This window comes from Phaenicophaeus curvirostris, chromosome 15 (assembly GCF_032191515.1).
Source record: "Phaenicophaeus curvirostris isolate KB17595 chromosome 15, BPBGC_Pcur_1.0, whole genome shotgun sequence".
NCBI lineage: Eukaryota > Metazoa > Chordata > Aves > Cuculiformes > Cuculidae > Phaenicophaeus > Phaenicophaeus curvirostris.
Window position 1 is genome coordinate 7731962 of NC_091406.1, and position 23284 is coordinate 7755245.

The following is a 23284-nucleotide window of genomic DNA, read 5'->3' on the forward strand; positions in this document are numbered from 1 at the left end:
TGCAGAGACTGTACTCTGGATCCTGGCACATGCTCAAGCACACAGTTCTCAATTTGTTCCATGCAGGTTGGATTCCAGCCATATAAATCCATATTATGATTCTGTTTTGCACATTTCTACAACTCGTTTCTCTTTTCTTGGTACTGTGGGGTGAGAGTCTGTTGGGGCAGAAGTCTGCGAAGTGTCACCTCCTGTAGCTCGCTTTCTGCTTTGAGCTCAGTTGATCATATCCCTCTTGCTGTTCCTACAGCCTCCTGCAGTTGCACCTGCTGCTGGCTATTTTAGTGTAGTTCTCGTATTTGTTCATCCTGCTTTGAGACACTCCAGTGGGAAAGAGCATTTATAAACTTGGCACAGATGGACATACACTTATGATTGCTTCATATCACCTCAGTGGTGCAAAGGAACCAGCATGTGAATACAGCAAAGCCAGTACAATGTTTGTGTGCAGCACAAAAGTATAACCACAAATTGTAGGACATTTTTATGGAAGACATTCATTGTTGACTAGCTTGATACTAAAAGAACTCACTGCAGAAACTTCCTTATTAACTTTCCTTTCCATTTCCTCCTTAATTCTGAAAACGAAAAAGAGTGAGACGAGGTAACTGCCAAGAAAAAAAGTCTAGAAGTTGGAAGAAACACTCATAAATAAGAGAACAGGCATGTTTCTCTTCTTCTCAGAGGAGAGAAGCAGTAGTAACATTACTTTCCTCACAGCTCTTCCAGCATCGTAATGTAATATAACTTTTAGGTTAGGAGATGCTGTTCAGAGGTGGAGATGCAACTTACTTTATTTTGTTATGGCAAACTCTAATATTTACAGTTTTTCTGTAAGCACTTCTTGAATGCAGAGCATTGACAGAGCAGAGCAGAAGTCCCATGTTCAGCTTTTCATTCAATCCAACTGCTTGAAGATACTAGTTTGTAAACTGAGGCTTTTGCAATGCCGATATCCTCAAGCACATTCATTGTTGAAACGCTGTCAGCCGTAGCAACTAGGGAAATTACATGAACTCTCAAGAGATGTTAGGGATAAGGGGTAGCCCGGAGCACTGGGGGATGTGGGTTAGAGAAGCTTTACCTGAAGATTTTAGCTTTGAGGTCACTTATGGCAGAGACAGAAGCCATTCTTAGATGACGCTGGAGAACAATACTGTGAAATTTAAATGTCACAGCAAGTATTTCATCCTTTGGGCTGTTCCCTAGTACTCTACCCTCACTGTCCAAGCTGCGAGTGAGAAGGCATTTTCCAGAGCCTGATGCTATTATGGAGACCCAGGCTGTGGTCTGACCCTTGTGCAGGGTCATAAATCAATTTTGGGTCACGATGCTGGTGGATTAATAAGCCTGGGAGTGTCAAGCTTGAGAGAGAGTTTTATGGGGAGTGGAGATGCAAAAAGTCTTGTTGATAGATAGCTCAAAACACACTTCTTCATGCCAAATTTTGTTGTCGGTCACATTCCAGAAATGTCTGTTCTTTTGAACCTAGTGGAAAGGGTGCACTTAAAAGACAGAGAAATTAAAGAAGATGAATCTGCAGAGCATTTACAGCTAGTGAATAGAAGCAGATTGCCTTCTAATGATACGGCAGAGAGCACCTCTGTAGGATTTTAGGGGTTTGTGGGTTTTTTTGTCATTTCAGCACAAAAGAAAAGGTTTCTGTTTCAAAAAAACAAAGAGAAAGAGAAGAGGATGTCAGTGATACAAACACAAAGAGAAGGCAGATGTGGGAGATGTAGGTCCAAGGCCCAAGAGAATTTGTTCCCGTCTCTCTTATCTCCAGAAACATGTTCCCATCACCATGCTACAAGTTAGCCTGGGGTCGGATGCTCTTTGTTTTTCTGATGAAGTTGTTACACTTTGGTTATGTGTAAGCTGGCAGGGAGGATAGATGCCATGTCTGCTGGGGGGCGCTTAGGGACTTTTGGTCTGAGCTGTAGTCAGCTGTTTCAATGAGCTCTAGGGCATTTTCGGCAGCAAATTTAGAGAAGGTTCATAAGAGATAAGGCGCCTTCCCAGACTGCATCCCTTTTCAGCTTAAAATTGTTCTATTTCTAAACATAAAATCATTTAAGTGCTGATCAAAGAAACCCCCATAGCACAGAAAAATTATTGATTCTTCTGTTCATCACCTTCATTGAGCCTATAAAGCCAATGTGGCCAGGGGATGTTACAGCTCAGGTGTTTGCAAGGGACCTTTGTTTATCCATCCTTGTGTGTATAAAACACTTCTGCGATGAACCATTAATCTGGGTTACGTGCCCTGGGGAAGAAGCTTTCTGCCGGGGCAGGAGGGACTTAATGAAAGAGAGCGTAGCATGGAATAAGGATTTGCCCTAAGTCGTAGGGTCGGATGTGATTTCTGGAAGCCCAGTGCCACTTCTGATTTGTGATGCCTTTCAGCTGAGCCAGGCTTCAGCTTTACTGAGGGGAAAGTCCTGAAGCTTCTTTTCCAGAAATACTCAGTGAGCCACCTGTGTGGATCAGAGAACATACTAACATGAGTCTTTAGTGATCTTAAAAAAAAAATAAAAAACTACAATAAATCTCTCTTGTCATGGACCAGATCTGAAGTATGCTAAAGTGAAAAGGTGAAAGCTTTTCTAAATGGACTAGATTTTATATCAGGTCCTGTTTGCAGTGCTCCTGTTTAAGGACTCAGTGCACAGCAACTCATTACCCGCTCTTTTTTTTTCCAGCAGCAAGAATTCCTTGGAGAATTACCGAAGTTCTAGGCTATACTTTTGTAGTCATGGTAATGCTGTCTGTGTCTAAACCACAAAGATTTGCCATTTTGCATTTTTTCTATTGTAATTGGAATTGTACATGTGCTAATGATGGTCCAGTGCTGTGCATGTGTGCTTGTAAGCCCTCTCATGGCAGACAGACACTTTCAGATTCAGCTTTTGGAAGGGGTGCTACTCTTTCCAATTTCTGTATTTGCTTCAGTATTATTTTTTCACCACTATAATGAAATTGCACGTTTTTTCCTGCAAGAAAAAAAAAACTCCATCCATCCTATTAAGCAGCCAGAATCCTTTCCCCTTAGCTCAGTAATAGAAAAGGGGGAGAACCTTGCAAACAGAAGCACTGGATGTCCTTTCAGCAATACTTTTTTTTTTTTCTGATGCTTTATTTCTTTCTAATGTTTGAGTCAAGAGAAGTTGCCAAAATGTAAATTACGACTAGCATTCTTTTCTCTCCCACACAGAGCAGATTATCGATAGCAGATATGTCCTCATGTAGTTGCCTTGCAGGCCACCTTATTCTGCTTGCTTGTTTAACACAACTCAGCGCTCTCTGTCCATCATTCTGTCTTCTCTTCCTGGAGAACTACAAACACGAGCATTTTCTTTCAGAATTCACAATTCCAGGAGGAAATACTAGCTAGAAATCCTATATAGCTTTAAATGTAGCCGTGTGTGAGTTTGTATAGAAAGAATGTCATCTATGGCTCCCATGTCACTTTCTTGTTATAAGTTTATGCTGTATTAATAAGTCATGCTCGTAATATGTGTTGTAGTGCTTTAGTTGCTCTATCTCTGTTAGAGCAGGCGTGAGCTGAATATTTTATTTGAACAAGAGAAATTCTCAAAGTCAGGCTGCTGTGTGGATGCAAGTTGTTCTTTGTTGTTACATTCTGTTCCCATAAATTCTTTCGATATCTGCAAAGTTTTTCCCTGGCTGGTTATGCCATTTTCTCCATCCTAGAGATTGCAAGTGAAGAAAAAAAGAGAAAAGGGGGGAGAGAGAGAAATGGAGAGAACAAACAAGTTTTGCAATAAAAAGATATTTTTAGCTGAGTATTTCATATTGTTTCTTATTGGTCAAGCCTCTTCCATGATTTGAGAGGGTTAGAGATGCAATTTATTCATTTTCTCTGAGGGAGAGGCTGCATTTAATATGTGCTCTCCAGGATCCCTTGTTAAAATATTAGGCAATAAAATCCTTGACTGTACAGTAGTTGTGGTTATAATTTCCCTCAGGTAGTGGAAACTCTGTAATTTATTGTTGTTTTAAGTTTTCCCTTTGCACAGATCAAAGTGGTTGTAGCAATGTAAAAAGGAGTGTTTTTCTCCAAGTGCATGTATTTGTTGGTGACCCAGCTCCTCTCTCTGATGAGCTCTGTGCTGCAAAGCCCTCCCTAGTTGCTGACTTGGCATCTATGAGCGAAGTTAGCGGCGCAGACTGAGTTGGATCTGTTGTAACCAACTTGCTTTGCTCCCCCTTGGTAAATGCTATGGGCCTGTCTGGGCTTCGGGAGGTTTTGCAGTGTAGAGAAAGATACCCTAGTTGATCTGAATGGCAGAAGTGATTCGTGCTGAGCCCACGTACGCTGTGAATAACTGCATTTTTTACAAAGACACACCCTTCTACACTGATGTGCTTTTAATGCAAGTTGGGTAAATTGGCTGAGCCGACCAGTGTTAAGAACAGGCTTTTTTGCCATGAGCTCTCAGCTCCTCCTGATATATATAATCATCTGCATTAATTGATGTTGCAGATCTTCATGGCATGAGCTGAAGCTGGGGTAGTCTGAGGTTGTAAATGAGGCAAGGTTTGTGGGGGGATGAGAGATCCTTTTTTTAGACCAGCTGAGAAAGCTGGAAAAAGCATGCGGACCTGGAGGTGTGGACAGGCTGGCTGAAACTCATCTTTTTCTAGTTTTAGCATTGTAAGCACAGGCAGCACCTTCGTTTGAGAGAAGGGAGCTCAGCCTGGCAGCTGCCTGCAGAAGGACAGTGGTGGTACCTGGCCATGGCTCTTAAGCTTATAGGGGTAAAATCCTTAAAACTGAATGGTTCAGAAACCTGAGAGGAAAATGATAGGAGTAGTGCATTTGTTATTATCTTTTAAAATCTTCCAGTTCTCAGCCGCTATCATGAATTTTGACTGTGAGGGTTTAATACAGATGCAGAAGGAGGCCAGAGGGCACCCTCCAGAGGAGCCTGGCTGTTGGGATGAGAGCAGAGGTGTGAGCACACCAGCCTCCCCAGCCTAAACACAGCCTTCCTGAATATCCTGCTAAGTCAATTTTTCTTTATATATATATATATAGGTCCAGAATGGGAGGCATATCAATGCCTCTGATCTGAAAAGAATTTAGTGCCTGAATGGATTTATTTAGCACTGGAGACTGTTTCAGCCTGGGCAAGGGCTTGTGGAGGAGGGGAGAGGTGGCTGATCCCCTGCACTGCAGGTGACAACCCCAGGCAGTGTTAGAGAACAGAGTCTTAGCAGCTTTTGGACCACTGAAACGTAAAAAATAAGATAACTTATTCTTCAGGCAGCCCTTTCCTCAAGTGCGTGGGCTTTAGCATTGGAGCAGCAAAGATCAAGTGTTAACTTCATCCCTGGTGCAATGCTACTGGAATAAAACTTATGCCATGAAGAAACTTGTCTCGCATCAGCCTGCAGTGGGCTCTGCACCATGCTGTATTTTATTAGATACTGGTGTATGAATCTATTAGCAAAAAATGTAATGGAAAAAACTGGAAACTAATGGTAAACAAACATAAGCTGCTATCAATGAGCATCTAATTTCTACCATTGTCTCATTCTGCCTTCACGGATCACACTCCCACAGAGAGAAACTCGCATTGTTTCCTTCTGTTATGTGATTTTTGTAATTCACTGAATACAAACGTCAATGCCAGATACCCTGAGGAAGAAGCCCGTGGAGTTGAATCAGTAGTGCAAGGACACATTTGGTGACTTCTTATCTGTCTAGAGTCTAAAATGCAAAACATTCAGCAAACCTTGTGTAATTAGAGATGATAGCATCAGTCTGTGCATCAGAAAAGTCTGAAAATGTATGAAACTGATCCCTGGGGGAAGCCAGTGAAAGTGGATATCCTCTGCACCCCCAATGTGAAGGACAAGAACATGAGTACTTTAATTTGTGCAGCACAAAATACTCCCACAATCACAACCCAGGATGCACACAGCCATTTGCACACAACCCTTGTGCAGTGGCAGACCCAGCAGGTTGCAATGCTTTTAAAAGCATCTGTCTGTTTCCATTGATGATGGGGACAGCCCGATCCCCGGCTGCGCTGAGCAAGCCAGGTATCAGGCTGCAGGAGGTAGGACAGGGCTCGCCACAGAGGTCTGAAAAGCAGATTCTTCCAGAGGATGCTGCTGCGCTGCTTTCTTCAGTGCCGGCTTTCCTTCCTGCCTTCTTCTCTTGTTTTTGGCCCCTGGTATTGTCCTGGTGTGCCATGCCTGCACTGGATATCAGACTCTTTGTTAAACCAGCACAGATATTTGGGGGTAATTTGTCAGGATTGTGACAGCTGGAGGACGTGGGTCTTCAGGTTTATTTGGTTAAAAAAGATTGGGGGGCCTAGAGGGGAAAGATAAACATTTCCCCTTTGCCTTTTTTCTTTGGCTGGAAGGAATGAGTTTATTTGAGATGATATTTTTTTCTTTTTCTAAATTAAAGCCTCTGAGAAGTAATATTGCATCTTCAAAACAAACTGCTGAACTCAACTGCTTTTACCAAACGCTTGCAAAATTTTCCCCTCAGGATCCTTAGAGGCCCTGGAGTGCCTGCCTTGCAAAACCTGGGGCGGTGAAGAGAGTCACTCAAGAGTAATCTCCATAGGCTACCTTTAGACAGTGTGTTTGTGTGTATTTATAAATATACATATATACATTTAACACGTAAAATTCTCTTTTGGTATGTTACTGCATAACAAGCAGAAAGGAAAAATAATGCAGAACGAAGATATCAGAAGAGATGCTGCCCAGCTGGTAGACTCTGAAAAAGAAAAAACAAAACCCTCTAAGAGGCACAGGCATAAGCAGTTTTTATCATCGGCTTTCTCCTGCCGCTTAATACATGTGGTTATTTCTTTGTGATCATTTCAGATGCCTCAGGAACAGTACGCACACCGGAGCACCATGCAGACCTCGGAAGGACCCCAGGTATACAAAGTGGGGATTTATGGCTGGAGGAAGAGATGCCTCTATTTCTTTGTGCTGCTCCTAATGATTTTAATCCTGGTGAACCTTGCTATGACCATCTGGATTCTGAAGGTTATGAACTTCACAATTGTAAGTAGGGGTTACTCTGGGAGGTCTGGGGCAGATGAGGGAGGGTGGTGGTCTTTTTTCTGAGCATGAATTTATATACAGGTTGGATAACGGGATGTTTTAGTTGCCATGGCTAGACGTTATTACAGGGAGGAACGAATTTACCCAATGATCTTCCTTTTCTGCTGGATATGTCTGCAGTATTGCCAAGCTGAGGGATCAGCTCAGCATTGCAAATCACGTTCCTCCTACCTGCTATATATATACACATGCATATATGTAAACAATATACAACACTCTCCTCCAGTTCTCAGTTATAAAGTACTTCTAAAGTAATGAAATAGGTTTTTTTGAACTGGGGTGTGGGAGTGAGTTTGAGCCTTTCTCTTAGGCTTTTTCTGCTTTTCTCCACGACTGGGAAGTCAAGAAACTTGATTTGCCTTTTTCTTAGGGAAGATTCCTGTTATTCCGTAATGATGAATGATATGGTTCCAGATGTTTCATGAATAAAAACATAATTTCCAGGGTTGCTCTCTGGGTGTGGAGCATATCTTTATCCTTGTTGTGCTGTGGTGGGTGCACGTCAGTCCTGCCATCAGTATTCCATTGCTGCATAGACTCCCTGGCTGGGTTAGCTTTCCAGAAGCCCCTATAAAAATGCTGGGCAGCCGTACTGGGAGGTAGATTGCACTGGGGCATACGGTGCCTTCTGGGCCTAGAGCCACTCTGGGCATCACTTGAACTCTCTTCAAACTCTTTTTGAGATCTTAAGGGATGCCTTGACTTTGAATTGCCTTTTTACAGTGTGAACTTCACCTCTCTTGCTCAAACACATGGAAAGTCAGTACATGTGACCCAGGCATGCCCCACTTCCAGGGCTACTGAGTCTTTATATATGGCAGGTTCTAGTTTTTCAGTAGATAATTTGGCTAGGAAGAGTGAAAATTAAATGATTGGTCCCCTATTCTTCAAAGCAGTCTTTGCCACCTTGATCAGGTCGGATGGAGTTGGTTTTAGATCGTTGGACTCTTCAGGATAAACTAAGTTTGAGACTTTAATCCTTGATTTACCTCATGAGAAAGCTGTAAGGTTAAATTCCCCTAGACCACTTTCAAGGACTTTCCCAGCCTGGCTCTGATGTGAGCAGCATGTTTGAAGTCCCCTGGCGTTTATTCTCTGCTTTGGTCTTGTGAAGCCCTGAACAGCTGTGTCCGACATTATGTCATTAATGGGCCATGAGAAGTTGAGTAAACAATTTCTGGCTTACTGTATCCAGCAGACAAAATACTGTGTCAGGGGAACATGCAGCATTAGTTTTCACTAACCAGGACGATGTCAAGGTGTGCAGAAGATTGCAATGCATGTGTGCTTAGGGAGCAAGCAATTATAAAGCAGTAATCCACAGAATGCTCCTTTGAGTGGGTGAAGAGTGAGCCAAAATGGAGCAATTAATGCTTAAACAGACCAGTTATTTAATCTTGGGAAATTAATGCCATTTTAGTAGGTATTTTGTGCTGTATTGTGGTCTTTTAGTTGAAAGGGAAGTATTTCTGAGGTGGTGGAAGACTTGATCATATGCTGATCAGTGTACGGGTATCAGCCCAAGCACAAAATAAAAACATTTCAGATTCCCACTTTTCAGGGATACTACTTTATTTCTTTAGTAAACATGAGCTCTGTGTGTCAGTCTCATGCTTTCTGCTTTTTGGTGGTGGTCAATCTGCTTTCTACAAACTTCCTGGGAAGATGGGTGAACGTCTCTGCTCCTTTCTCCCTTACAGCCTACTCCTGATGCATTGTGTTTTGCAGGCCTTCTGCAGAGTGGTAATCTCCAGAGATACTTTCAGAAATCTCCCCCTTCCAGCCTACCAGGATATTCAGTAGCATTTTGGGGGGATGCACTGATCTTCAGGCTCTTTTCTGATTCCATTTTCTTAAAACTCACTTACCTCCTGTGACTCACTGGGGGATTAGTCCAGAGTAAAGTATATTTGTATGGTTTTAGTTAATTCATATCTTTGTATCTTAGTAGACAATGAACAGCTTTTGGTGATAAAAACACAGATTGTAGCACTGAATCCTGCAGTGGGAACTGCTTTATGGTTACAGGCATGGCCACACTAGTCAGGGTGTGTGTCTCCGACACAGCCAACTGGATATAAAAATGAGAACAGTGCATGTAAAATGTGATCCTTGCCCTGATATACACTTATTTATCTCTTGATCGCCTGTTCCTCCTGCAGCTTCACCAGATGCTTTGGATCCTTCTCTGCAATCCCTTCTGCATCATTCCCTGAGGCTGAGAAAATTCACTTTGCTAAGTGAATTTTTAGAGGCAGATTTTATCTCTAAGTAACAAATGTAGGAAAATTCTCAAATGAGGAGGTGTAAATATGGAAAAATCTTTAATTTGTTCCTGCTCTGATAAGAGTAGCTGAGAGTCCTTCTGGGACAGGGGAATAATTCCAGTAGTCGGTAAGCGATAGCTGCTGCTTGGCACGTCTGAAGTACCCCAGGGCTTGCAGAGTAAAAGAGGATGGGAAAGTTTGTAGTTCTTTTCTTGTGGAAAATGTAGTATTTCCCGTATCTTTCCATCCCTCAGCTCTCCTCCCAGAACTTGAGTCTGTTCAGCTCCACAGAACAGTCCTGGCACTTACCAGAAATTAATGAGTGCTCATTATAGCCAATAAGTGCTCATGGTATTTTAACGAGCATGGCAAACTTGCTCAAGAAAACTCGGGAGTGTTTTAAATGCTGCTAATGGGGAGTTAAGAAGGGAGGAGGTGATGAAGCCAGACAATCCCAGGGAAAAAAAATCACCTTCTCATGCATGTTGTAGTGGTATCCATCCACTCTAACTCCATGCCAGGCCATGGCCTCTCTTTACATCCCCTTAGCATGCTTTTACCTGAACATTTACGGCTTAAATTTATGAGTAACTATTGCTTTTTGCATATGGCTGTCAAAGCAGTGTCATGTTTCTGTGGCGCCAGCTCATCACTATCTAGTCTGTCCTCTGCCATGGTCATTCCCTTCTCACCCAGTTGGTTTTAAATGCCTTTATCAGGCACGGGTTGTATGAAAAATAGGCCTGGAGAGGACCTCAAATATCATCTGCCTGTACGACAGCCAGGTCTATTTATCCCATTCATTTACACCAGGGCTGCACTGCTCTGGGGCTGCAGGAAGCTCTGTAAAGGATGCTACCTCTAAACTTTACTTTGATTTTTAAGCCAAACCATGGAATGAATCTGGACTAAAGCCACCAATTTGGGTTGAAACCCAAATGCACCCTAACCTAATTGAGGCAGAAACCACCAACCGGCACTCAACTTTCTGATGATATATAGGTAAAGGAAACTCTACTTCATTCAGATCTTGGATAAGCCTGATGGATATATGTGGTTTGCATATACTGGGTTTGGGGAGAAAACACTAACACCTGTGGGCTGTTACTCTATTTCAGCTGTTACTAGTAAGCTTAAACTATTTTTTAAAACCTTCCTCTTGTATTAGTTTCTGAATATTACAACCAAAGATGTGCTTACATGAACACAAGCAAACCAATATCCTTATTTTAAACAAGGCTCAGAGGGCTCAGGTAATGAGCAATAACAGTGCATTGACCTCTTTCCACAAGGGTAGCATACAGTACCTGATATTTTAAACAGTGTTAGGAGTCTAAATCATTATCCATTAGTACCCCTTTATAGCCTTTTAGGCAACAGGACTAACATCTAAATAGGGGAGACAATCATCTTTTTGTGGCTGAATTTAAATGGCAAATGTCCACCTACTTGTCTGCCCATCTGACAGCTGAGGGTCCTTTGCTTTTCCTTTGCCCTTCCCTGGTGTTTCAAACAGTTGATTGTGTCTGTTTTTTATTACATGCTCTTTGGGACACATGCAGCACCCCGTAGGCCTATTTATTAGTTCTACAAGACTGTGAACATTAATAAATGGAAAATTAATATGTTTCCCCTAATCAGCTTGCAAGGCTTGTAATTAATGGAAAACTATCTTCTAAGAATCATCCACACCTAAGGCTTCAGCACAGTCTTTGTAAGGAAAACCGTAAGAAGGGTGTTGAGGCTCTGGAGCGAGTCCAGAAAAGGGCAACAAAGCTGGTGAAGGGGCTGGAGAACAGGCCTTATGAGGAACGGCTGAGAGAGCTGGGGGTGTTTAGCCTGGAGAAGAGGAGGCTGAGGGGAGACCTCATTGCTCTCTACAACTCCCTGAAAGGAGGTTGTGGAGAGGAGGGTGCTGGCCTCTTCTTCCAAGTGACAGGACAAGAGGGAATGGCCTCAAGCTCCGCCAGGGGAGGTTTAGGCTAGACGTTAGGAAAAAATTTTTCACAGAAAGGGTAATTGGGCACTGGAACAGGCTGCCCAGGGAGGTGGTTGATTCACCTTCCCTGGAGGTGTTTAAGGCACGGGTGGATGAGGTGCTGAGGGACATGGTTTAGTGTTTGATGGGAACGGTTGGACTCGATGATCCGGTGGGTCTCTTCCAACCTGGTTATTCTGTGATTCTGTGTGATTCTGTGAAAATATTATGCAACTTTGGCATTCAGGAGGCCCTTAACAAGCCAATCTTAATATCTTCCTCTGAGCCAGGAGAGCACATGCGGCATCCAGGTCTGTGCAAATCCATGAAGGCTGCTTGTGTCGTCTATGGGTGCATCTTCAAGGAAATGCAATGTAGGAATGGGCAGGCAATGACCTTCCTCATTTCGTCTTCCTCAGATGCAGTGAGAGAGGGATTTTCCCCTGCTGCCCTCATCAGGCTGAGGTTGGGGTGCTCCCTAACTAGAGGATGTTCAGACTCTGTGCTCTCTGTGCAGAACCATGCAAGGGTTTTGAAGTTTTGAGTCCTTTAGCATCAGGTGCTGCCATATTTTATGATTTCAATTGAGCAGGAACTCAATTGTTTGGATTTTTCTTATTCTTTTCTCCCCTGCAGGCTGTGTTCTGAATTGAAGAGGTATGTTTTAGCATCGTTGAATGAAATGTTAGCAATTTAGAAAGACAAAATGCTGTTGGTGGTGGCGCAAATGCTAAATATCATTATTATCTTGCTTTCTTTATTAAAAGTTGATAGATAAGAAAAATGAGCTTTTAAAATTTGGTTATGAACAGTTATTTCCAATACAATTACTCCCTCTTGTGTGTAAACTACCTGTCACAATTTAATTACAGGAAAACAGTAGGGTAATAACGCAGCAGTAAAGATGGATTAGAGTTAGGAAAGTGCATTGCCATAACAGGCAGGTTTCTTTTATTAATGATTTAAAGGAACACATTATGTTCAAATTTTGGGTTTGTTTTTTTTTCAAATTGCCTCAGAATAAAATGACTGTGCGGTTTATAGTCCCTTTTTTTCATGATTTCTCGGGCCTCTTTAGGTACAATGATAAAGCCAACATGGGAAAGAAATCTGATCCCTACTTTTTGGCTTCTGGTTTGTAGTGCAACTGTAACTAGTCAGCTAAAATTGTTTAGAGGTAGAATTAATGTTACTACATCCTAATAGAGGAGGGAGTGAGGGGGTGTTTCTTCCTCTCTCTCCCTTACACAGGTGCATACAAAATCGTGCACTTTCCCATCCTAATTCTTGTTGGCACTTTTTGTGAAACATGTAATTGTTGTGAGACTGCTTGCATGACCCCAGAGGTTTGTGTATTTCCCTTCTTTCCTCATTCACATGGACAGCATCATCTGATATAAAGATGTTAATCTTGTAGAGGTCTGACAACACCAGCAATTCCATGAGTGACTGTACTGTCAAATGAAGAAGCTTCTATGGGTGAAATCCTTACCCCCTGGAATTTAGTAGGAATCTTGGCATTGATATCAATGTATCAAACCCTTCACTGTAATGCTTTTTATTTGTAGATTTTTGCACTGAATTCTTATTTCCTTCCTGCTGGATTGACGAAAACATGTGTTATGCTTTTCTTTGACTCTTTATTTAGAGATCCAAAATTAATTCCTAGACAGTTTCTGTTTCTGTTTGAAAAGCAATTGGGATTACTTATGTTTTTAAAAGATACACACAGTACTTTTTTTTTTTTCCTTCATTCCTTTGGAATTTAGAATAATATAGTCAGTTTTAATGGGATATTGCATGATGTTATTGTTATTACAAGTTTGACCCCTTCATTGTTGCATCCTCTGGAGGATTTAGTACTGATGACTTGCTGAGTTATATATGCATCAGTTTCTTCTAGTGCTACGCTTCTGAAAACTCAGTCTCTGACAATATTTCATTTTTATTATCCTAATACCACGTTTTCTCAGCTAGCATAAGCACATAATGCTTTCATCTTCCCTGTTACCAAAAAGTGATGAAAGAACTCTGTGTTTTTATCTCACTGTCTCTTCTCTCTTCTGAACCACTGAGTTTTCTGAGGCCTGCCATGGCATTAAATAGGCTTATAGATATGTTATGGGAACAAAAGAAATACTGACACTGTTAAGTCGTCCACTAGTACCATTAAACCAAGCTGGATGTGCTGCACTGCAGCCGTTTTGGTAATTCTTTGGGTTTACTCCTTGACTACTGCACAAGGTGGTCTGCGATGTACTGAGTGTTATGATGGTAGATGGTCCTAGTTGCTCAAGTACTTTGGGCTGGGTTTTGTGAAGAACTGAGGCTTATGTGATGGTATTTCCATCTAATGGAAAGGCTTCCAGCTCTCCCTTCTCAATTGTTTCTAAGCCACTCTTTGTACTTAAGCCATCTGACCAGAAGTATGCGACCAGAAGACAGGCATATCTCAAATATATCTAGTTTCTGTTATTTTTTTAGAAGGCATAAGAAAGCAATCTTTTTTATTAGATTCTTACTGTGAAAGAAGCTGCTGCATAAGCTTTGTACTTACTACTCACCAGGAGTGAGAGATTAATATTAATGTCCCCATAGTAGAAAAACTTCTACTGGTGCTGTTTTCCTATCAGACACTTGAGAATTTAGCTCCAAAATCCAGACACCCAGCATCTCTTAGTGTTACTACTTATCTGAAGGAAGCTGTTGGAAACTCAGCAACGCTCCTCTCCTTGCGGTTCAGAGCATGCACATAGGCAAAATATCTTCTGGCAGATTTGCTGTATGGACCATGCTGTCGCACCTGAATAACCAGATTTCTGCATGTCTCCACAGCAGGAAAATATATTGCTGAATTCAGATTATGTTATGGTTTTGTTTGGCCCCTCCAAGAAAAGAAAGACTAAAATAGATGGAGAAGGGAGGAGAGTAGCAGGGATTCAGGTGGTTTGTGATGTGACGTTGAGTATTTGGTCTCTGGCAAAATGCTTAATTTCCAGGCATTTCTGAATGTCCCAGCTGCTGGTGCCCCAAGTCCCCACTGTGGTGCGGGAATTGTGATGGGAAGCATTATCAGACCGGGAGGAGCTGCTCCTCGATGTGATAGCAGCAAGACCTGGTGAACAGCATGAAGGGCATTGGTGGGCTGTGCGGGAGGGGTGAGTCATAAACTCTTGATCCCAGCTCCCGCCTTCTGTCACCTCCCTCCAGAGGGGATTGTTCTCAGCTTCTCTTTCATCTGAAGAAATATGATATTTCACATTAGCATTCGTCTCAGTGCCAACAAAAGATCTTCAGACTAGCAGTTCTGAAGCAGAGAGAGATTTGTCTCTTGGAGAACATGTAAAAGGTATTATTATAAATGTGCGAAAGAACAAAAACAAGCTCACTGCTAAAATGCCAATAAGTCCTCTGAATAGCTTACAACCTGATCCCTCCCCATATTCTCACAGTACAGTAGGAGAAATGATTTAATTTAAGCATCCACACAGAAATGACATACCAAGCTGAGCTGTGGAGTAAGTTTTCCACTGCTTCTTCTCTTGTTCCTTGTGCATTTTTTTCTTCTGAGCTCTCTGACATCCCTGCTGAACACTCTGCACGGCAGAGAGCAGTGACCTTTTTCAGTTTTTAAGACCTAGCAGCCATTGCTATAACAAAAATATGATTCTTCTTCAGAACCTCTTCTGAGTGGTTGCCTTGAGGCTAAGGTGTTGCTTGGAGTAGCCTCCATGCCTACGTCAACTTGTCCTGGAGGTGCAAAGCCAACAGCTTTTCAGAAAGCTGCTTCTTAAAATGTTTCATGGTGTTTGGTCCTGAACCCCTGCTGTTTTGCACCTTGGATTGTGGCATAATCCATGGAAAGGAGACAGGAGTGGCTCTCTCTTACACTGTACATGACTGGGCAAAGTACTGAGCAGAAGAAACCCTCACCTCCTTTGAGTGAAGCTCTAGCTTGCAGGCTAACTGCTGCCCCTTAGCTGTGATAAGCTTCTGTTTAACTAAACAAAAGGAGTAAGGAAAAAAAAAATGGCATATTCTCAGCAGTTTTATGCATTTACTTTATTTACCTTCTGTAAATGTCAGAACCTGCTCTAAAAGCTGACAGTTTTGAGGACAGAATAGACGTGGGGTTGTGTGGAATCTGTCTTCCTCTTTTCCTCTTGCAGAGGCTACATTATCCCTTCTCTGCTTATGCACCACCATACCTGATCTGATAGATGTATTTAAAATATTTGATGCCGTTTTGTGTGCCTGCTCTTCCAGATCTCTGCTGTGGAGATGAGCTTGAATATAGCATTTGAATTCATCATAGCTTGCATTTTAGTTCTGGTCATTTCCACTTCAATTACATCTTCCCCATTACCCATCCTGCCTTCGCTGCCACGGTCAACAGGAAGATGGACTGAGGTAATTATTTGTATTGAGACCTGAGTTTCTATGGGACTACACTCCAGTGCACTTACATGAAGGACAACTTGTTAACACTGAAGTGATGTGGTTGCAGACAGATTTATAGAAGATCAACAGATTTACGCAGGTAATTCAGCCTTGACCTCTTGAGTCCTCATTATTTTGCATCCGCCCAGCACTGCTGCCCACCTCTTTCCTTTTTAAATGAGGTCCAGTAACTAACAGTGAAATTATGGCAATCTGCTATATGAAATTTGTGATTATTTGCATTTAATTAAAGGTTTCTCTTGAGAAAATGAAGGGTGGCTTAACCTCAGAGAAGCCTCTACATCTTCAGTAATTGCTTCTAATTGAAGTCTTCAGAGTTTCCACCCCACCAAAGGAAAAAGGGGAAAAAAAAAAGCCAAAACAGAGAAGTTTACTCTCACACACAGGGTCCCTAAAATTATTTTACCCTTATGCAATTAAGGTGACTGAAGGTCCTCATAAATGATTCTTCAGTGTGGGTTAACCAGCTAAAAAGTAAAATTTAATTACTCAAAAACCTGCTTTGTGTTGTGTTTCTGAGAAGTCCAGGGGCACAGCCCATCCTCCCAACCTGGCTGTGCTGTGTGAGGGTATCCCCTGCAGAAGGGAGCAGGGTGCAGAAGCATGTACCTTGCCTAGGTCCTTCTGATGGACCAGTACAGGTTTCTGGTTTTGTACAGTTTGTGTTGACTTCCAGCGGTATTTTGGTTATTGTAGAAAAAAAAATTACAAGCCTTTTGGCGTAGTGTGTCCTGTGAAGCACAGGAGAGGGCTTTGCCAGCTCAAGGTGTGTGGGGCTAAGCAACTCTCTCTGAGGTTGAAAACACCACAGACGTCTCCCTGCTCCTCCACCTCTACGTGGCTCCAAAGCCACAGGCTTAGCCTTTGTTGCTGCAAGAAGCTGCTCTTCCCCATGACAAACTGCTTATAGTTTGACAGTTGGTGTTGAGGTGAGAATCTAGGCTTGGGCAGCCTTTTCTGGAATGCTTGTTCGTGCCTTGCCCTGGTAATCCTGGTGCATTGAGTGTGCTCTTGAAGCAGGCATGACATCTTTAAACCACCAATGTGTGCCACGGGTGTTAGGAACCAGTCGTTCTCCTCTCACCAAGGAGCCATAGCGCCTGTTGGGCACAGAGAGGAGAGGGGTATGATGGGAGCCCACGTCTGGGGAGGAGCACAGCACCTCGCGTTATAGCTACCACCTCAGACTCAAGCGTGTGGCACTCCAATTACACATTCTGCCTAATTACAACTATCAGCATTTCCATGCCGCTTCTGCCAGCACAGTCGCTCTGATTGCACCCTTCGGCTCTATTAAAATCCTGCCTCATATTACAGATCTGAAAACGAGCATGACAAAAATAAAAGTGTACATGTTGTAGCAGCAGACATGGCCATTTTCTACTGTTCTTTCTCTCTGCTGAAGATATTGATGTTAAAAATCATGAAAGCATTCTGCTTTCCTGTATTCTTTGTTGTTCATTAACGCCTTGTGTCACATAAGTCAGCAGGAATGTGCGTCTGAGTTCTGCTTTTTTATTATCTTGAAGGTTCTCTTTAATGTACAATGAGACAAAAAATGTCTAGATGGACTGAAATCTTTCAGAGTGACCACTTAAAGGGCTACAGGTGAATCAGAAGTGGAGATGTCATTGTTTGCCAGCCGTAGATTTGTTGTATTTTATGAAGTCGCAGCTACAGTTAAATATATGAAAATATGTGTGACCTGTCTCTGTTCTTTCTTAGCAAGTGTGCGGTTGGTAAAGCGCACCTCTTCATTTTAGGAAAAAGGAAAAAAAGAAAGTGCTTTTGTTCTGTATGCAGAACCCTTAAATACTTGTATTTTGTGTAGGTGCAAGTTATATAGACATGTGTAGGTGCTGATTTTGATTCAGATTATTTAGTAGGGTGGTATTGTTTCTGACAACAAATATTTGATCTTTCAAAACAAGATATTAAAGAATTTTGTTCTGGGAATCTAGAATATCAAATTCCTTTTACAGTCTTTATTTCCCCTGCATGCTATAAAGGGAATTCCTGCTTATTACATATTTGTTCACACAAATCACTTCTGAATCAAGCACTTATTTATGGAGATAGGTCATTAACTGAGATTGATAGAAGGTCTACCTTGGAAAGGGAAGATACCTTAGCCTGAGCATCTGATGGCATTTTCCGCATTCCATGTTTTCCTGTTCTTAAAATTAATTCATTCAACAAGAAATAAGAAGTTAAATGGCTAAATTCACTGCTCAGTCACAATTACAACTGATGTTCATATTGGATGAGCCGTCTGAAATGCTTACTGAAAGCAAGTGTAGAGAGATGATGAGATTCATGGTGGGGAAATGACCACCATTCATCCAAAATGTTTTCAGTAACAGCACCGACAAGGGAATACACTGGTGCAATCTGTACTTCTTGTTTTTGTTTTAAAGGTCTCTAATGAGCCATGTGTGCAATGTATTTCACCCTGGGAAATCCCACTGAAATCTGGAACTTGGATTTCATTTCTTGTGCTGCTATATTTAGAGCAGAAAGCAGATCACCCAGCGTGACTCCTTCTGGCTTATAGAAGCCCTGTGAATTGTCTTAGTAATATATGCTGATTGCTGACAAAAGCTACCAGCCCCCTGTGAAAATCCTTTAAAATGATAAGGAGTGGAAGCAGAGCAGTTGCCCGTGCTTTCAGGCTGTAGTCACATGGCAGTAGCCAGTCTTCGTGTGCCTTGGGAACTAGGGAGTATGACTGCCATGGATTTGGTGTGATGCTTTGCCTCTTGCTTGATCACTACTTTCTGTGCTTCCTTTTCTATCCTATGGATAACAAGTCCAATCAGAGGTGTCCCCATTGAGTTTTAATGAGTAAATTAGAGTTTTTAAAAATTTGCAGTCAATGATAATCTCAGAGTGTGCTCATTCCCTTCCTCACTGTCCATCTGTGTTTGCTACTAAAAGTAACAGGTGGTCTGATGTGTCGTTTTTATAGTAAGTCCCAATCTTTCTTGACCTTAATTCCATTAAAAATCATTCACAGCCATGCCAAGTCAGGCATTCAATATCATCTTATTATAATCAAAGGAATGAATTTCAATACAGTATTTTTCCTGTGCTGATGTCTACAGCCCAGCTGTAGAATGATTTCTGCAGTCGAAGTGCAAGGATGGCCTATGCCTTGTGTTAAAGGAATGTGGTAGCATGCATGGTTTTACATTATAGGGAAAGGGAGAGAGGTAATATATGTCAGTATTTGCAGTGTAATATGAGAATATGGCATTTTTATATTCACGTATTTTGAGATGTATTTCAGGTATTTCATACCTTTCCTGTGCTTGTCTATATAGGAAAAAAATCTTTAAAACTTAAAAGCAACAAAATCACTACAGCTCAGTAGAAATGACATTCAAAATCTACTAAATTAAGCAGAGAACATGTCCATCCTAGCAGCATTTTGTTATTTTTCACAGTTCTTTGATAGGGATGTAATATTCTGTAATCACTCAGAAAGATGGCTGGATATTTTTTCTATTACATTCTCAAGGACTTAAACCTTTTCTGGCTTACCTTTGCTATTTTTCATGTTTATATACAACAGTATAACGCATCAGCATTTTTATACGTTTCCCATATAAAAATGAGCCATGCTTATAGAGGCTGTCAGACTTTCTATTCCACAGAATAACTGGAACATCACTGTAAGTTGACACCAGCCAAAAAATCACATATAGATGCTGGAATGTCTTATTTTATGGCGCTGTCGCTACTTAATAGCTAAGCTGTGCCCTTTTCTTAATTTACTGTCACTAACCAGAAGTACATTAGTGTTGGGGATTGCTGCTGCAGAGGTGCTGGGGTAGCTCGGCTGCTTTCGTGGTGCCCTGAAGTCAGTGAAGCTGCATGTTGGCTAAGGAACTAGCCAAGCCGTGATAATTAATTGGTGAGTTAGAAATGGTAAAGAGACTGATCTACAGTGCTTTAACCTTCTTTCAGCAAGTTCCTCCTACCAGGGATTGGAATATAAAATGATTAGGTTTTGCTCTCTCCTCTGTATTTAGCCTCAGGAGGTTTCTGATAGGTTTTGGCTATTAAAGGCAGCATAAATGCCTAGCTGGAAGCTATCTGGCATTCATAACCTTAAGCTATTTAGGAAATCAGAAAAGCTGAATGGATTTTTTTTCTCCTTTTTTTTTTTTTTTTAAATAAGAGGAGAGCTACAAGAGCAGAAGGCGCTGCTTTCCTTTCAGGTGAATTCTACTCAGGATGATAAATTATGTCTGAACTGAACCAAAATGTTCCTAATGGCCCTAGTCAAAAGGCCTATTACAGGATGTCTAACTCACTTAAATTCCTTTCTGCTTTAAATCGTTAATGATTAAGTATTGTAGGGCTCAAGCTATATGCACTTAGAGGGCACTTTGCTTTAAGGTTAGCCAAACTTAAAAATGAACACCTGAACTGAGGTACACAGACTTGCTTGAGTGACCACTTTCTGGTGCTGAAATCAGGATAATGTCTCTACAGGTGGGTAATTTTGTGGGGATATTTGCAGGACACCAGGAAGGTTTATGGAAACAGAAGCAGGGGGACATTGTGGAGTAGAGAGAAGTAATAACCCTTGTAGTTTGTAAATTACACTTTTGATATTGCCGTGAGGAAGTTTACTTGTCTTTCTTTATGATATTTGGAGACGTAAACCATGTGGTGCCATAAAGGACTTTTTCCCAAAGGAAGAGCTGATAAGTTGTAAGCCACCAGTCCTGTACTGACTTATGCAATTACTTGCTTTTAAGCATGGTTTTTTAGCAGTGAAGGTGCTGAATATGTCTAGAAATCACACAGGGATGGACTCCTGTCCAGTTCTGTGCTGGTGCCTGCCCTGCTGCTGACCAGCTAGTCAATGCCACGTGCCTGTCTGTAAGGGTGAGCAAATAGGTAGTAGATACGTGTTCAGCATCATCAGCTATAGGGACTTCTCTGTTTCTTTTAGTGTCTTTTGGTGCTTTTAGTGTCCCCTGGTGATGAATCGCAGCAAATTCCAAGTCACTGCACATAGTATTGGCACTTACAGGACCTGTGTATTCACAGCAGCTATGCTCATGTGGATATTAATGCCTGCAGGTCCAGTTTTGCTTTCATTAGGCTCATGGATGAGTTTATTGGACTTGAGGTTTGCCTCCTAATCCTTTCCCATGAGTGTCATCAGTATGCTGATTCAGCAGCTGCACACACAGTCTTCTGCTCAAGGGAAATCAGATGTGACCTTAAGATCCAGTATCTGTGATCAGATTCGCACATATCATCTGAGTCAGAGCATTGCTTCAAGGCCAGCAAGCAGAGCACACATGAGCAGATACAACTGAGACATCAGGACTAGCCACATAATAAAATACATGCATAACTGTTGTATGCACATAGAAGTGGATAAACTTACAGAGAAAGCCAAACTTTCTGAACTACCCTTGTGGTGTACAGACAGGTTGCAGGCATCTAGGACCATAACACTGCTATCTTCCATCATTTTTATTGCAGAATAAGTGATGTATTTTTTATAAACTTTGACATGCTCATTTTCCTTTGTTTTTTCCCTCTTGATGATGCAGCTGTCCACTGGGGATTTTAAGCAAACATTGTTCCCTGCTTGTTTGGGATGCTGTTAATGTGAATCCCTGGCCCAGCAAACGTCTGGGTGCTTCAAAATATTTCTATTCCCTACTGTGTCACTTCCCCTTTGATATCTGATAAGTCAGCAGGTCTTTAATTGCTGTTCCTCTTAGCTGGGAGTGCTCTTGTTCAATATGTTAAATATTTGATCGCCCCAGCTTTCCAGATAGAGCAGAGCACAGACTGGTATGTAGAAATTCCCAGTGCAAAACCTGTTGCCCCTCTAGACAGACAGCTTGGGAGCTCAGCCCGGGGCTGTGTCTGGGAATTGTTGCCTGGAGCCCATGGGGGCTGTGGAAAGCCTGCTGACCAGGTGGCTCAGCCTGCTGGAGGGCAGTTTTGGATGGCAGCAGCTGTGCTTGATGCGGGAAGGTCTGCAAGTGCCCAGGAGGCCCCTCCATGGCCAGGAGGCGAGTGTAGCAGCATGCTGTGCTCTTGCCTGCTCCCAGAATTCCTTTTTGCTCTTTTTTAAGTTAGCAACGTAGGCATACCTACTGGGATACTCCTGTGCTTGGTGGATTGTGCCTTTGGGGACTCAGTAAGATGCAATATTATAGCCAATAAAATTATCCTCTTGTAACTTTCCTGAATATTATGCATGCATTTCATACTCAGTGAGCTGAAATAAGGACACTTTTTTTATAGCACTTCCCAAGTATTTTAAATGAATGTGTTGTGTAGGGACACATGGGTCTTACATAAGAAAGCCTGGCTCCCAGGCAAGGCTGTTGTTGGCACTGCCACTGGGCAGAGTTGGGTCTTCAGCCTTGTGAGTGGCTCCTTCAGAGGAGAAACCCAGTTCAGCATTCACTAACATGCAGCACCTGCCCACAGAAAGCTGAGATTTGCTGGCTGTAAATGCCTCTGCTCTTTGGGGAAGCATCTCTCCACATGATGCTGCGTAGGAGTGTGCAGGCTCTCACATTATGGCAAAGCATGAATATCCCAAGGATCGTCAGCAGTGTAGGTCTGAGGTGGTAGCTGCTGCAGTGCAGTCTGTGGAGGAGAATATCCTAAATGTACCTCTCTGCATCTGTCTGTGGACTTCATATGCTGAAGTTTCACTGCTTCTGTGTTTCCAGTGGAGCGTGACGCGGTATTAGGAGTAGCATGTAGAGGAACACAGGAGGCAGTGCATGCTCAGCGCACACATTCAATCATTTCACTTGTGGGCGGCACTGGGGAGAGGAAAGAGCCTGATCAGAATAATGGGGAACAGAAGAGCCCCACAGCCTCGCTTTGTTAATCTTATTAGCCTGGTCCTAATGTAATAGAAGCTGCTGCAGTGCACATGCTTAAGCAATGGCATGAGAAGATCACAGAAGTTTCCCTCCCACTGAGTCAAAGAGAAGCAATCTCACTCCCACTGAAAGGATGAAATGTAGCTGCTATTGGAGCAGAGCAGTGAACACCAGAACTATCATTTTGTAGAACAGATCTCTTAAATGAACCTTTACATTAAGAAAAATACATGCAGCATAAAATTCTGTCCTGAAGCAAACTTGGCAGTACTGCGGCAGTGAGGCGGAGGCACCCTACGAATAGATAAATGACATTTTGCCACATTATTCAAAGTGCCCACTTGCTGAACAAGTGGAGCAGAAAGTTCTTGGTGGATGAAGAATGGGGAGAGAACAGTCCATCTGCATGGAGCCTTGACTTCCATCAGGCCATTAATATCAGGGGTGTTTATGACCTTCCAGTCAAGCAAGGGAGTATGCCTCATCAGCAGGCAGGTTCAATCCAGCTAATGTTTCCAAGATTAAATGCATACTTGCCGACCAGATCTGACTGCCAGCTTTCAGTGTTTGGGCCG

The 23284-nt window shown here is 42.2% G+C and overlaps 1 protein-coding gene across 7 annotated transcripts in view; it reads left to right on the plus strand.

The window, feature by feature from the left end:
- Positions 1-23284, plus strand: part of SGCD (sarcoglycan delta) — a 376457-nt gene that overhangs the window by 237626 nt on the left and 115547 nt on the right. For all 7 annotated transcript variants that reach the window (XM_069869201.1, XM_069869200.1, XM_069869198.1 and 4 more), the window contains one exon: positions 6877-7062. In XM_069869201.1, the coding sequence (XP_069725302.1) occupies positions 6877-7062 (186 nt within the window). The remainder of the gene's footprint in view (positions 1-6876; positions 7063-23284) is intronic.